Source organism: Myotis davidii, unplaced genomic scaffold (genome assembly GCF_000327345.1).
Source record: "Myotis davidii unplaced genomic scaffold, ASM32734v1 scaffold133, whole genome shotgun sequence".
Taxonomy (NCBI): Eukaryota; Metazoa; Chordata; class Mammalia; order Chiroptera; family Vespertilionidae; genus Myotis; species Myotis davidii.
Genome location: NW_006284732.1, coordinates 3,171,813 through 3,188,110, shown reverse-complemented (window position 1 = coordinate 3,188,110; position 16,298 = coordinate 3,171,813). Strand labels below are relative to the sequence as shown.

Below are 16,298 nucleotides of genomic sequence, written 5' to 3'. Positions count from 1 at the left end.
AAGACAAAGAGAGATTCTTCAAAGCAGCAAGAGAAAAATAGTTACCTACAAGGGAATACCCATATGACTGTCAGCTGATTTCTCAACAGAAACTATGCATGAAATGCTGAAAGGTATTCTTTAGGAAGAGAAAGAAGAAGAAAAAGGTAAAGATAAAAATTATGAACAACAAAGTCACAAAGAGTACATATCTATCAACAAGTGAATCTAAAAATCAAGTGAATAAAAAATTTGATGAACAGAATAAACTGGTGAATATAGCAGAATCAGGAGCATAGAAAGGGAATGGACTGACAATTCTCAGGGGAAAAAGGGTGTGGGGGGTGCAGGAAAAGACTGGACAAAAATCGTACACCTATGGATGAGGACAGTGTGGGTGGTAAGGGCAGAGGGTGGGGTGGGAACCAGGTGGGAGGGAGCTATGGGGGGAAAAAGAGGAACAACTGTAATAATCTGAACAATAAAGATTTAATTAAAAATAACATAGCAGACTATATTAATAAATATTTTCTTACCTTTTCTTTGGACTAAAAATTTGGTTTAATATACTTTACATTTTCCACAGACAAAACCATTTGTCAGCCTTTAGAAAAGTCTTGAGTTTCTTTAGCAAAAGCATTCATTCCCTTTCATATGCCTCTGTTCTAATCAGCAATTGGGGCTATATTAAAAATCAGTGAACTGGAACTCATTTGTCCAAATAGTAATAGTTGTGAAATTCAGAGTAGTCCATAAATCCCAGTCCACATGGTCCAACTTACTGGCAGAGTAAGACCCATACATGTTACTTAACTTTGTGTGTGTGTGTGTGTGTGTGTGTGTGTGTGTGTGTGTGTGTGATCTTAGTTTCTTCATCTACAGAGGAGAAAATTAAAAAGATCATCTTCAAGGATCCACTAATATAGGGTCAATTTAAACTACGTAACAACTGACTCTACTATAGAGTTTCTTGGGAAAGTAAAGTTTAAAAGGCGGAAGGGTCTGGCCAGTGTGGTTAAGTGGTTGAGTGTTGACCTACAAACCAGAAGATCATGGTTCAATTCCTGGTCAGGGCACATGCCCAGGTTGCGGCTTCGGTCCATAGTGTGAGGAGTGCAGGAGGCAGCCAATCAATAATTCTCTCTCATCACTGATGTTTCTCTCTCCCTTCCTCTTTGAAATCAATAAAAAGATTTTTTTTTAAAGGTGGAAGGTATAGGAGGCGGTTGAGAGGATCTGATTTTGAATGTATTGAAGGTTCAGCTGACAAGAGTTGCTGATGGGCTGAATGTGAGATGCATCAAAGATGACCCCAGTGTCTTTGGCTTGAGTTCAGTAAAGAATGGAAATGCACTTGGCTGAGACAGGAAAGACAATGAGAGGAGCATAGACTTCACAAAGTTATAGACATCTATTTCCTCATCACAAAGCATTAACAGAAAACGTGTCCTGAGGCTTACTTCTTCGCGACATATTCTTATGGTTGCTTCCATTTGCTCACCCCCATGCCTTATGGGAAAGCTATTAATTATGAGCTATGAACCTGTCATCTTAATCCTTTCCTCACCAGATAGTTGCAGTTCATTCCACTGTGGACTTTTCTTTCTATAGTAATAGATTTCTGAAGTAGTGGAAATAGGATTTTCTTTGCAGAAATTAACTTTACAGGCAAAAGATTCTATAATGTGAAGATGAAACTATTTTCCCTCTTTTTGTGTCAGAAACTATTAAAATAAATCTACTACGTTTTTCTTAGTTTTTTTTTTTTTTTTTTGTAATACAATCCCCCTCCTCCCCCCATCTACATCTGTGGTGCTTAATTGGGCCTATCATGCCCCTTAGGGGAACTGTGGCAAAGTCTGAAGACATGCCTGCAGGTGGTGGGGTGCTGCTGCCATCTAGTGGGGAGAGGTCAGGGATACTGCTAAACATCCTAACAAAGAATTACCTGGTCCCAAATGTCAATAATGCCCAGACTGAGAAATCTTTACTGAAACAGTCTCACTTCAGCTCCATTATGCATCCTTTTCCTTCCCCTTATGCCATTTCCTTGGAATTTTCTGTATTCCCTTAACATTTTTCCCAAGAAGCTAGCTCAAAATAGCATGTTCTCTCATTTTTATTCTAAGTGTTCTGTGGGAGAGCTGGCTAAACTGTCCACCAAAATTTATGCCACTTGTCCTTTTCCTGCGCAGACCGATTGCCAGGACATAGCTAGCCACCCAGGAATGACATGTATCAGTTCCTCTTACATCTACATGTGACCACATGAGCAAGTCCTACAAGGGGTTAAAGCCGTTAAGAGTCAGGGTGCATTCTCCACATTCCCTTTTTCCTTTACTCCAGATCATACTATCCAACAGAAAAATTATGGAAACTTCACATGTAATTTAAAAATTTCTAGTAGCCACATGTAAAAATGTAAAAGGAACAAGTGAAATAAATTTTAATATTGCATTTAACTTTGTCTAAAATGTTATCAATCAATATGTAATCAATATAAAAATCAGTAATGAGATATTTTTACATTATTTTTATTGCACTGAGTTCTCCTAATCTGGTATTTTACATCTCATGGCACATCTAAGTTCAGACTCCCAACATTTTAGGTGCTCGCTGGCCATATGTGGCACATGACTGCCACACTGGAGAGATGCATACAGGTGATGATGACCCTAGGCCAGGGGTGGGCAACCCCTGGCACGCGTGCCAAACATGGCACGCCAGTAACTTTTGCTGGCTCGCGAAACCCTCTCTTATAATCTTCCATTTACAATTTTTTTCTTAATATCAACTTTTTTATTTTTCAGATAAATTCAGTGTAGGTGCATCTTAGATAAATAATTTTACATAACAAGTTATCTTAAAGACCACAGACATGGATTGACGAGAGAGGAGAAGAGCAATTTCTATGCCTCTGCCTTAACTCTCCCTGCCTTCCTAGACATGGACCTGGAGGGCAGGTACTATATCCTGATTGCCATTGTGATGTCCTAGTGCCTATCACTGCATGTAGGTGCTTGGAGAGCTGCTCTCTGAATGAATGCTTAGCAGTGGGTCTCAACCTGCCTAATGCCGCGACCCTTTAATACAGTTCCTCATGTTGTGACCCCCCACCATAAAATTATTTTCGTTGCTTCTTCATAGCTGTAATGTTGCTACTGTTATGAATCATAATGTAAATATCTGATATGCAGGATGGTCTTAGGTGACCCCTGTGAAAGGGTTGTTCAACCGCCAAAGGGGTAGCGACCCACAGGTTGAGAACTGCTGCCCTAGAGGATGAATAAGCCACAAACTGGATAGAGACTATTCCCTGAGTTATGATCCACAGGGAAGCTACTCACAGACACGACACACACTTAGATCTGTACTTGGGAGAGTGTGAAACCACTAACATCGGGGGTTTGCTACAGTAGCTCAAGTTTACCTAAGTGCTCCTAAAGACCCCAAGGCTATCTCATGTCACTAAGGTATGAGTCACAACCTCTTATGTTACAACACAACCTTAAACGATACATTAGCTATTAGAAATAACACTGCTATGAACACAGGAGTACATATACTCTTTCTGATTGGTGTTTCAGGCTTCTTACGACATATTCCTAGGAGTAGGGTCAATGGGTCAAATGGCAGTTCAATTTTTAATTTTTTGCGGGAACTCCACACTGTTTTTCATAATGGCTGCACCAGTCTGCATTCCCACCAGCAATGTACTAGGGTTCCTTTTTCTCCACAGCCTCATCAGCACTTGTTTATTGATTTATTGATAGTAGCCATTCTAGCAGGTTTGGTGGTACCTCATTGTCATTTTAATTTGCATCTCTGATAATTAATGACGTTGAGCATTTTTCATATGTCTCCTGGTCATTGGTATGTCCTCTCTGGAGAAGTGTCTATTAGGTCCTCTGACAGTTTTTTAATTGGGTTGTTTTCCTTTTGTTGAGTTTATGAGGACTTCATGTGTTTTGGAAATTAACCCCTTATCAGATGTCTCATTGGCAAATATGTTCTCACATACAGTGGGCTCCCTTTTCATTTTGATGCTCATTTTTTGTGCTGTGCAGAAGCTTTATATTTTGATGTAGTCTCATTTATTTATTTTTTTCCTTTGTTTCTCTTGCCACATGCATTGTATCAGTCAAAATTCTGCTATGTGAGACCTTGCTTCTTTCTTAATATCATCTAATTTGTTGTGTGTGTGTGTGTGTGTGTGTGTGTGTGTGTGTGTTTTTGGGGGGGTTAATCCTCACCTGAGGATATTTTTTCCATTAATTTTTAGAGAGAGTGGAAGGGAGGGGGAGAGACACAGAGAGAGAAACATCGATGTGAGAGAGAGCAAGGACTGGTTGACGGGGCTGGGGATTTGAGCCTATAACTGAGGTACATGCCCTTGACCGGAATTGAATGGACAACCATTCAGTCCACAGGGCTGGAGCTCTAACCACTGAGAAAACCAGCCAGGGCATGCCATCTTATTTGTTTTTGCTACCTTTTATCATCTACAATTGCATTCCAACATGTTGGCATGCTATTTTTTTCTATTCAATTCTACACATATCTAGAAAAATATCTCTATATTTTATTATTCTGTCTTATTTTGTTCAAATTCAAAAACTGTATGAATTTTAATACTTAGACAGTTTATTCTTCAATGATGATCTTATACACAAATATATTATACTTAAATTAGTACACAGAAACAATATGATCAGAAAAAGAATGATGGTATCTTGTAACTGTTAGAGATAATGAATAAGTTTGAAATGTTTCATGTCTAGGAGAATTAAACTGTGTAGCATAGTTAAAGTGCTTAAAAGAAAAATGTAATTAAAAATTCTTCTCAAAAGTAAGAAAATAGACATGTATTGAATAATTTGAGTGAAACAATTATTTTGGTTATGTGTACTTGGGAGAAATACTGGCAGGAGAATTAAACTGATGATAGGCTAAGATGTTAGCTAACTCATGAACATGTCAGCCCACAGCCTTTATTTCCAAAGCCCTTGTACAGAAAGAGTTAAACAAGCAGGCCTGAGATTGCTATTCTTTTTTTTTAAATTCTTTATTGCTGAAAGTATTAGAGACTGCTATTCTTAGAAAGGCCTGCTTGCAAGGCTGGCCCATGGCTTGTGTCTGGAACTTGCATTTCAGGAGTGCTCCCACCGTTCCCTGGTAAAAACGGCTCACTGTGCCTAATCTGTGCAAACAACATGGTTTATGCTGAACACCTACCTTCCTTCTGGATGTTGGGAATTTTGGTATGTGCCAGGCAGAGGGGGTGCTGATGTGACCAACCCCCAATAAGAATCCTGGGCACTAGGTTTCCAATAGCTTCCCTGGTCAATATTTCATATGTGTTACGAAAATTTTCGTAGCTTAAGGAATTAAGCTTGTCCCATGTGACTTCACAGGCTGAGGGTTCTTGGAAGCATGGTTTTCTCTGGACTTCACCCCATGTACCTTTTCCCTTTGCTGTGTATCCTTTCACTAGAATAAATCATAGTCATGAGCATGACTATATTCTTTTAAAAAAATATTTTTTATTGATTTCAGAGAGGAAGGAAGAGGGAGAGATAGAAACACCAATAATGAGAGCGAGTCATTGTTTGGCTGCCTCCTGCATGCCCCGCACTGGTGATCGAGCCTGCACCCGAGTGTATGTCCTGACCGGGAATCCAACTGTGACTTCCTGGTTCATAGGTTGGCACTCAATCATTGAGCCATGCTGGCTGGGCAGCATGACTATATTCTCAATCCTGTGAGTCCTCTTCACTAAACTAAGAAGAGAAATCATCAAACCTAGTGTTGACTCAGGGACCCCCTGACACAGCCCTATACTTGCCAAGTTAAGTAAATGCCATAGTAAATACTAGACTGAGCAGCAGTATGCCAGGTGTGTGCCATTCCATTTGTAAACAAAATACTTCTGTTGAACATTATCACATTTGCTTTTACACAAATGAAAATAACCACAGGCACTCACCAGATCAATTGTTTTGGCTCTTTGTTTGGATTCATCATCACACCAGGTTTCACACCACAGCCAATCTTGAGGAAGAGACTTAATAGCGACTTGGTAAATCATATTATTGGGAAGATCCTACCGAGAAAAAAAGATTTAAACAGAGGTATAGAGATTGGAGTCATAGCAACAGAAGTTGAAGATGTGATTTAGAGCAGTGGTTGCCAACCTTTCAAGGGACCTCACGGACCACCAGTGGTCCGTGGACCACCGGTTGGCGACCGCTGATTTAGAGTATAAATAGTTCCTTAAAAATATGTACAACTGAGATCTCTCTATTTTTAAACTTTAAATACTTAACTTGACCCAATCATCTTGTGTCATGAATAAACCCATGCAAGGGAACTAAGTCCACACCTGCTCTGGACTGGACCCCTAGCTCAAGGCTGAAGAAGGCTTAGAAACCCACCATTTCACATTCCCCAAAGAGACTACCTCTACCTGCCTTGAACCCCAGGATCAATCACTCACACTGTGCTTGCTATTACTGTCTATGTCAGTCACTACCACTCTCCAGATTCTGAGGGGATCTTTCATTTTCCTGTTAGAAAACAATGACCCATGGACATTTTCACATTTCTGCCTGCTCAGAATCTTTCTAAGCAAAGATTGCTGGAACCTGAGTTAAAGGATGTTTAAATGGCAAATGAGCACAGTAATCTAACGATAGTGACCTCTGGAGAGATTCAGAGACATTTCCCCCAGAGATATTTATTCATATGCCAGGGGATGTAGAGTCCTTCCTTACTTTCCCCAGACAATGTTGGTTTACGTTCCAGAGCAAAAGGCATGCTTCCTCTCTCTATCCCAGAGGGCACAAGGGTACCTGGGTTAGCAGACCCATCTAAGCTCCAAGATTCACAATTTTAAGGTTCTTCTCTCAACACTCCTATTAAACATCAATACTGAAAATATTAGCTAATGCAACAAGACAAGAAAAAGAAATAAAAGATGAACAAATTGGAAAGGAAGCAATAAAACTGTCTTTGTTCATAGATGCCAGGATTGTTTATGCAGAAAGTCCCAAGAATCAATAAAAAAAAAACCCTCCTGGATCTAATAAGTAACTGTAGCAAGGTTTTAGGATACAAAGTTAATATACAGAAGTCAATTGTGCCCTGGCCCAGGTGGCTCAGTTGGTTGGGTGTCATCCCATGTATCGAAAAGTTGCAGATTAGATTCCCAGTCAGGACATAGGCCCAGGTTGTGGGCTTAATCCCCAGTAGGGGGTGTGCAGGAGGCAGCTGATTGATGTTTCCCTCTCACATTGATGTTTTTCTCTCTCTCCCTCCCTCTTCTTTCCTCTTTCTCTAAAAATCAATTTAAAAAGTATTAAAACAAAAAAGTAATTAGCTATATACCAGCAATGAACAATTGGAATTTGAAATAAAAAATACATTACCATGGCATTAGTACCCAAACCAAACAAACCAAAAAAGACAAAAAATAAACCCAGGTAAAAATCTAACAAAATATGTTCCTCTATATGAGGAAAGAAAACTATAAAATTTTGATTAAAGAAAGCTGGAAAGATCTAAATAAATGGACAGTCCATGTTCATGAATAGGAAGGCTCAATATTGATAAGGTGTCAATTATTCCCAACTTGATCTATAGATTCAATGCAATGCCAATAAAAGTTTCCAGCAAATTATTTTGTGGATATTGACCAACCTGATAGTAAAGTTTATATGGAAAGGCCAAACTGAAGAACAACAACAAAGTCAGAGGACTTATACTACCGAACTTGTAGTCTTGCTATAAAAATCTATGTAATTAAGAAAATGTGGTATTGGGAAAAGAACAAACAGACCAATGGGATAGAATAGAGAGCCCATAAATATGGGAATTCTTTGTACTTAGTGCTTAATATTTTTCTGTAAACCTAACACTGCTATACAAAAGGAAAATCTATTCAATAATAATAATAATAAAAGCTACATTGTTCCTTCCAAAACCCTTTTCCTTGGAATCCATTCCTTAAATAATCTGGTCTGTCATCTTATCCCAGCTACTTTTTCACTTGGTCATGTCCTAGCCAAATCCTCTTCAATTTCAAATTCATAATTCCACTCTCTGACCAACTCTTGAATTTCAGCTCACTCCATCTAGTATTCAGATATCAAAATCCTTTGATCACCATTCAAACCTCCAATCAACTGATCCTATTTCATTATCATCACCCCTTGATATCTTTGCTCCCTTCCTTTCATAACTTAATTTCCATAGTTAATCATTATAGTTAATTCCTTGAATATACTCTCGATTGTCTTACCCTTGTTTCACTTAGTTGTATTCACTTGGCAAAATTATAGTCCTGGTTAAATCCAAACCTCTGCACTTTCACCCATGCAACTAAACATGGCTTGCAAAACATATGGACACACACACAAACCATGCTGTTTTCATTTTAACCTCATGAACATCACTCTTAAGGGGGACCTTAATACTGTCGAACAATTATATATGTGCCTATTCATGTACAAATCTTTGTGTAGACAATATGTTGTAGGATGGGAAAGTGAAGATAAAATACTATTATTTTTAAAAATGTTGAGCTTGAAGTTAAAAAATTTATATGTAAGTCTAGATTTTCAATAGAGAATTCTATAAAAAGAAAAGGCTGAAAATATAAAACTTTGAAGTCTACAAACCTGGAATTGGAGCAGTCTATATCTATATACTGATAATTATTCTATGAACATTTTACTTACCTGATCTAGGTTTGAAAGACTGTTTGGATCTTGACTGAGAGCTTGGTACTGGCCTCGGAGCCTGTCACCTGCTGCAATTCTCCTAAATCTCTTGAGATCCACTACATATAAAGCACTGCAAAAAATGAGTACTCCTTGATAGCCTATGTTATTTATAGATTTTTATCCCTCCTCCCCCCCAGTGTTTGTCTACTTAATATTAACCTTATATATCCTTGGACCTAATAATAATAAATCCTTTTATAAATTTGCTCCCAATATCTAATACTGTTTCCAAGGGGTTTGAAGTTTGTTATACTGTTAGGATCCATATCCTCTTAGGGTCACCTCAAATTTTCCCAAGATCTCATGAAACTCATGGCCCTACAAAACAATAACAGATTTGAGGACAGTATCTTGATTTTGTAATTTGACAAACCAAATTTAAATCTTCTGTGGTAGTTAGGAGCATATTACTTGAGCCATATCACATGGGTTTAACTCAGTTTAGTTATGTAAGCCTGGGCAAGTTACATTAAATGCTATGTGCCTCAGTTTCCACATCTATAAAATGGGGATAATAACAATATCTCAAAAGGTTGTCACAGAGGTTTTGTGACTTGAATTATGTAAAATCTTGTAAGAGTGACTGGCATATAAAAGCACTAGGTAATTGGTTGCCATTGTTGTATAATTTCTAAGAGAACTGAATATTGGTGATTCAATAATTAATTTACTTACTAAAGGGTAAGAGTACAAATTTTCTTACCTGATATGGTATTTCCTCCTTAAAAGATGCGATGCCCAATATCCTTTCTTCCAGAAACGATATCCATCCATGTCAGTGCGGCTATCACAAAATGGAGTATACCCATAAGGAGCTCCACCCAGATCGAAATCTCGAAGTTCTTTCAGGTCGTGTCTCACAATCTAAATAATTAAAATAATTTTTCTGATAAAGACTATAAAATAAAATCATTGTGTAAATCTCAAATCATTAGCTTATTGTAGAAATATAGCGACTATATTTTCTTCCAGTTCTTCCATTTAATGAGTTTACAAAGTTTCTATTTTTTTCTCTTGTCCTCACAAATTAAAAAAACTAAAATTTATATACCTAGTCAACATGACTCATTAATAATAATTATTACATCATTTTTATCAAGATATTTTATTTATTGATATATTTTTATTGATTTCAGAGAGGAAGGAAGAGGAAGAGAGATGGAAACATCAATGATGACAGAGAATCATTGATCAGGTGCCTCCTCACACCCCCTTTTGGGGATTGAACCTACAACCAGGCATGTGCCTTTGACTGGAATCAAACCTGGGATCCTTCAGTCCTTAGGCCAGCACTCTATCCACTAAGACAAACCAGCTAGGGCTCATCAATATATTTTTAACAAAATATATTTTGGGAAGGAACCAAATATTAGACAAGTGCATATTCTAAGTTTCTCAAGGTATGCATTAATAATTCAAAATCATTTTTATGATAAATCTCCATTATTATATATTGGCAAACATTAGTTTGAATCATAAAGAAAAATCTCTTGACTACTTTCAATGGCTTTAATGCAATAACGTTTGTATGTTTCATTTTTTAATAGACTGCAGCCTGCTGGAGAAATATCACTGTATATGTTGTGGGCAGGTAGGAGAAATAAATGTTTTTAGACAGTAGGATTGGAAATGCTTAGATCATCACCTGCATTTGCCTGCTTTCTTAGTTTTTAATTATAATGATTCACATTTATCAATTTGGAAAATAATACAAAAAATAAAAGTTTATGATATAAGTAAAATCTAATATAGAATTTGAAAATATACTTTTTGTCCTAAATATAAATACTACCTTGTACATTTAATTCATATAACATTAATATTTACATGCTACTGTTACTTTTAGAAATTTGTGTATTTTTTTTTTTTTTGGCCATTAATGATTACAAAGGTATGCAAGGAGGAAAGGGGAAAAGTCATAATTTATGGATATATAAATTTTGAAAGCTGAGAACCACAATTGTTTTTGGGCCAACTTTGGGACATCCCCCACCTCCCCCCGTTAAATGATAGGATGATGAGGATTTGGTTTCTGGCTAAATGCCAAAGAATACTATTGCAAGTGGAAGAGTGAGAATTGTGTGTAATTGCTAACTTTTCCAGCAAGAATAGCTCATTATACAACTATCAGCTCATATTCATAGGAACTCATATAACTTTTATTATGACTAGTACAAGTATTTATTTTTAATACCAAAATTAAAAAACTATTACTTCAGAGAGAAAACTGCCATGTCCTAAATAATAAATGGTCTTCCTTATAATACCTTTAATTTTCCCCTGAAATTCTGAGTTTTTTTAAAAAGATGCTTTGCCTTTGTATCACAATCATATCTTATTTGTTTATGTAAGCATGGCAACAAAGATAACGATAAATACCAGCAACAAAAATTGAGTCCCTATACTAAATAGACATGTTAAAAAGAGTTTAAATACTAATAAAAACAACAGTTTATCTATTTACCTGGTCAGCATCAACAAAAATGATTTTGTCCACTGCTAGAGGAAAAAGGACATCAAGGAAAAGAATTTTGTATCCCCAAATAATCCTTTGTTTTTCTGTCTGTTGGTGAAGCCAGCGAGGCCACTTGTATTGGACTAGTTCATATTGGAATCCGTATTCCTTAGCCATGTAAGGAATTACCTCCTAAAAAATACACATACACACAAACCAAAGAATATGTTCAAGGAAGAAAGCAGTTTTAGTTTTAGAGAAAAAGTTATCATTTAAAGGTAGAGTTTAATATATCTATAATACATAGACACAGACAACAGTACAGTAGGTCCTTCGGTTACTTCTGAGATGGGTTCCTACGGCACGATTTTCTCTAAGTCAGAACCCACCTACGTCACTCACATAGAGCACATACACAGCAGTAATGAAGTGAGACAGTAAAAAAAATTTAAAAGGAAAATAACAATTCCTAACCTTTACTTGTGGTAAATAAATAATAAAAAACAGAAAGCACATATATACCTATGTCGAAATAACAGAACTTTTTTTTATAAATAAATGGGAGATGGCAACATACTAACGAGTCTAACATAACCTGAGGGACTATCTGTATGGTGATAGAGGGAAAGGGGTGAGGACTAGGTGGGGCTGGGAACTCGGTGGAGGTGGGCAAAGGGGAGGAAATGGGGATGAAAAGAGACTGCTTAGGGTGATGGGCACAGGATGCAGTGTGCAGATGATGTTTTATTGAATTGTACACTTGCAACCTGTATGGTTTTGTGAACCAATGTCACCCCAATAAATCTGTATATATAAAAGGCTATTATGTAAAGTGTCCCCTTGGTAGTTCAACCGGGAGACCAGGAGTTCGATTGCTTATGATGTGCGCTGACCACCAGGTGGCAGTGTGGAACATGGCAGGCGACCACCAGCAGCAGGGCACTGAGGGAGCGAGGGAAGGAGGAGGCAGGGAGGTGGGGAGGCAGGGGGAACCTCGCGGTGGCAGCGCATGGGGGTGGCAAGGGAAGGAGGCGGGGAACCTGACCAGCCCTGATCACTGGCCAAGCCTAGGGACCCTACCTGTGCATGAATTTCATGCACCAGGCCTCTAGTTAAAAAATAAAAAAAGGGAGCATTTACTATAAAATGGTTTACAAGTTGATAAATGTCTAAATACTACTTCTCCAACTTATGCCTATTAATGAGAAATATGAAAATGCTGGCAAATATAAAGAGACAAGTATACATACAACCATATAATTAAATGACATTTAAAATAGGTATAGTCTATTAATTAGCAAGCTTATTAACTAAGATAAATGTTCCCATATTTTTACAACTAATGTTAGACCTGAGAACACCTGACTATAGAAGAAAAAGCCTCTGGATCTTGGAACACCTATGCATCAAACAGTTTATATCCAGGGTAGGGCAAAAGGTTTACAGTTGTTCATATGGAAAATAATATAATAATAAATAATAATATAAGAATAAACTCTGTGCTTCACATACTCACAAATGTAAACCTAGTTTTGCCCCATCCTGTATACCAGTATACCAACATGTTTATTCATCAGAGAGATAAAAAGATGAAGAGGATGTACAAAAAACGTAAAATGAGTCGTAAATTGATAAATTAGATTCTCTAACCAGAGTTTCATGTTTGAGATTTATGACTAATTTAATGATTAAAAATACAAGGTAGTTATTGTGGTCTAAACATTTTATATTTGATATAGTGTTTTACAGGGTTAGAGTATTTTATTCTGCTTAAAGCAGAGCACTTAATGAAATAGTGTTGGTTAAGTTTATTAAGATCCCAAAACCTGAGAGAGAGGATGATAAAGGAGTGGGGTGAGATGGGTTAGCAAACATGGAATTTGCATTCATCTCCTCAGTTCTCATCTGTAGCTAGTTTCTGATTATACACTTACTTTAATTTTCTTCATTTTTTTGTAAGAGCACTGTAGATTTAAATTATGTTCTTTACTGTAAGCATCAGTGAATTGAAATGTTGAAATTACAGCTAGACCAGTTTCTGGGAATCATTGCTTTGGTTTCAAAATTTTAAAAATATTAGGTGAAATTTTAAAAAAATCTTTTTATTCAGCAAATATATATTTAAAAATATTCACCAAGCATGTATTACATGCAAGGCACTATTCTAGGCCGAGGATACAGTAGTAAACAAAACAGATACAAATCATGGCCCTTACAAACTTTCATTTCAGGGGTAATGGACAAAACATAAAGTTAGTATATTGAAGATAGTTATAGAAAAAATAAAAAGAGAAAGAAAATAGAGTGATAAATCAAAAGGGATTGTAATTTTACATAGTGTGGTCAGGAAAGAATTTTTCCCTAAGTAGATAGAAAATATTTAAAGGAAAAGAGGAGGCATTTTAAAATATGTATTTTTTATTGTTGACAGTATTACAGATGTGTCCATTTCCCCCTCTTTCCCCCCTCCTCTTAACCCCTACCCACTTCCCCTAGGTCTTCACACTCAATTACCCATGTTCATGGCTATGCATAAAAGTATATAAGTCATTTGATTTATTTCTTCTTACCCCCCACCCCAACCCTGAGGAGGCATTTCTTTTAATTGAAGGAAAATTTTCATAATTTCTGTTTCTGGCTGGTGGACATAGAGATGTAGACACAGGTGTTTTAAGTTTGTAAAAATTCATTAAACTGCATACTTACGATTTGTACGCAGTATAATTCATCGAAAAGTTGTAAAAGATTAAAATTTTGAGGGAAAGAAACAAAATTACAAAAAAAGGAAAATATTACTTCAGATAGGGTATTACTTTTGACCATGTAATACAAGACTTTTATCCAGTTGTAGCACTGTATTTCTAGTAAATATCATTTCCCACTAAGAGACTCTAGATAGTATCATCTCAGTTTATGTAGTGTTTCATCCCCACTTACCTAGTAGAATAACATGTTAAAAGTTTAGTGAAACCTAGTGTGACTTCTTGGTTATGTCTATGGGTTATTTTGCAGTTTTTGTCTACTGTTGAATGATCACATGAGTGTTAAGCACCTGGGCTTTGAGGTCAGAATGCTAGAGTTCAAATCTTAGCTATGTTCCTAATTAGCTGTTTGATCTTGGATCTGTGCTATAAAGGACAAATCTTGCTTTAAAAATGGTTGGGATCTTTGCCCCTGCCTCCTAGGAGGTAATCTGTATCCTTGGAATGTGCTGCCTAATAAAAATGCCTTGATTGACCTGGGCACCTTAGGCCATACCAATCTTTCCAAAGATGTGATTTACAGCAGGGACCATGGGCCACTAGGTATTAGCTCAACCTCTAGACCGGAGGCTAAGGTCGGCCACTGTGGCCATCAGGTGGGACTATGTAGCCAACCCCAATAAAAACTCTGGAAACCTCTAGCTGGCAATACCCCATATGTACTGTCACACATTTTTGCTGGGAGAAATAAGCTCTGTCCACATGACTCCACTGGGAGAGGACAACTGGAAACTCTGGGTCTGGTCTTCCATGGACCTTGTCCTATGCATCTCTTTGCTTTGCTGATTTTAATCTTTATTCTGTAGCTGTAATAAACTAAAACTGTGAGTATGATTGCTTTTCTGAGTTTTGTGAGTCCGGCTGGTGAATTATTGGACATCAGAGTGCTCTTGGATACCCGACTATGTAGGCCAGTTATCTAATTTCTGAGTCTTGGTTTTCTGGTCAAGGACTTTATGAACCACAACTGAATAATGTAAGTAAGTTAGCAATGTACCTTAATGTGCAATATTAAGGAATAAAAGCATGGTTGGCTATTTTTATGTCTGCCTTTACCACTGGTTTTGGTTTATAAAAAGTGAACTTCTTTGAACTGTTGCTAAATGAGACTCTAACTTCATGGAATCTAATTAATTTGTAGAAAAGAACAGGGCATACTTTGCAGCAGGATTGTAGGGGTGAGTAAAGGGGAACATATGTTGGCCATCTGAAAACTTCTAAATATAAAATGCCTCAGACTTCTAAATATAGTGTCTATACTATCACAGCAACAAATGCACTGCCCAAAGGTAAAGGAGCTTGTTCCTGGTACTGTCAGGCTATTTTCTATGGTAGAATGCTCATTTGATATTACTGTTCCTGCCTATCTTCGTAAAAAGAATCTAATTCACATACTTGACAATCTGTACATATTTTTCATTGCTAAATATTACTAAATTATCATTATCATGAAAAACCACTAATCCCTCTGATTTTGAGTTTACTTAAAAATAAGCCATCTCTTGCTGTCCTTTTAAACACTTTCTTAAATAAAAATGGCATAGAAAATTTCTTAAGCTAGATAAAAAATGATGAATAACAAAGTTTTAAAATTGATTTAAAAACAGAAATTTGAGTAAATATACATTGAATAAATATACATAGATTACTCTACCCTCCAAAGCTATCATTTAGAATCAAAGGACAGAAAAGAGCTTCCCAGACAAGAAAAAGCTAAAGGAGTTCATCACCACCAAACGAGTATTATATGAAACTAGAGTCCTGGTGCATGAAATGTGGGCACGGGGGGTGGGGGGTGGGGAGGGAGTCCCTCAGCCCAGTCTTCACCCTCTCCAATATGAGATCCCCCGGGGGATGTCTATCTGTCGCACAATTCGGGACCAATGGCTCCTAACCACACACCCGCCTGCCTGCCTGATCACCCCTAACAGCCTCTGCCTGCTGGCCTGATTGCCCCCTAACTGCTCCCCTGTTGACCGGATCACCCCCGAGCTACTCTCCCCTGCTGGCCTGGTGGCCCCTAACTGCTCTCCCCTATTGGCCCGATAGCGCCCTAACTGCTTTCCTCTGCTGGCCTGATCGCCCCCTAATTGCCTCTGCCTCGGCCCCTGCCACCGTGGCTTTGTCTGGAAGGATGCCCGGAAGATGTCCAGTCTAATTAGCATATTACCCTTTTATTAGTATAGATGTTAAAGGGTCTTTACTTGAGAAGATCAAAAATTGGTGCATGAAATTTGTGCACGGGGGGTGGGGGGTGGGGAGGGAGTCCCTCAGCCCAGTCTTCACCCTCTCCAATACGAGATCCCTCGGGGGATGTCT

The 16,298-nt window shown here is 37.6% G+C and overlaps 1 protein-coding gene across 1 annotated transcript in view; it reads right to left on the bottom strand.

Annotated features, from left to right (window-relative positions):
- The window catches only part of UGGT2 (UDP-glucose glycoprotein glucosyltransferase 2), a 159,004-nt gene that overhangs the window by 6,920 nt on the left and 135,786 nt on the right, over positions 1–16,298 (bottom strand). Inside the window, exons 34-37 of the mRNA XM_015557528.1 lie at positions 11,227–11,409; positions 9,466–9,626; positions 8,718–8,832; positions 5,966–6,082 (exon numbers count right to left, since the gene is read on the bottom strand). Coding sequence (XP_015413014.1) covers positions 5,966–6,082; positions 8,718–8,832; positions 9,466–9,626; positions 11,227–11,409 — 576 coding nt within the window. The remainder of the gene's footprint in view (positions 1–5,965; positions 6,083–8,717; positions 8,833–9,465; positions 9,627–11,226; positions 11,410–16,298) is intronic.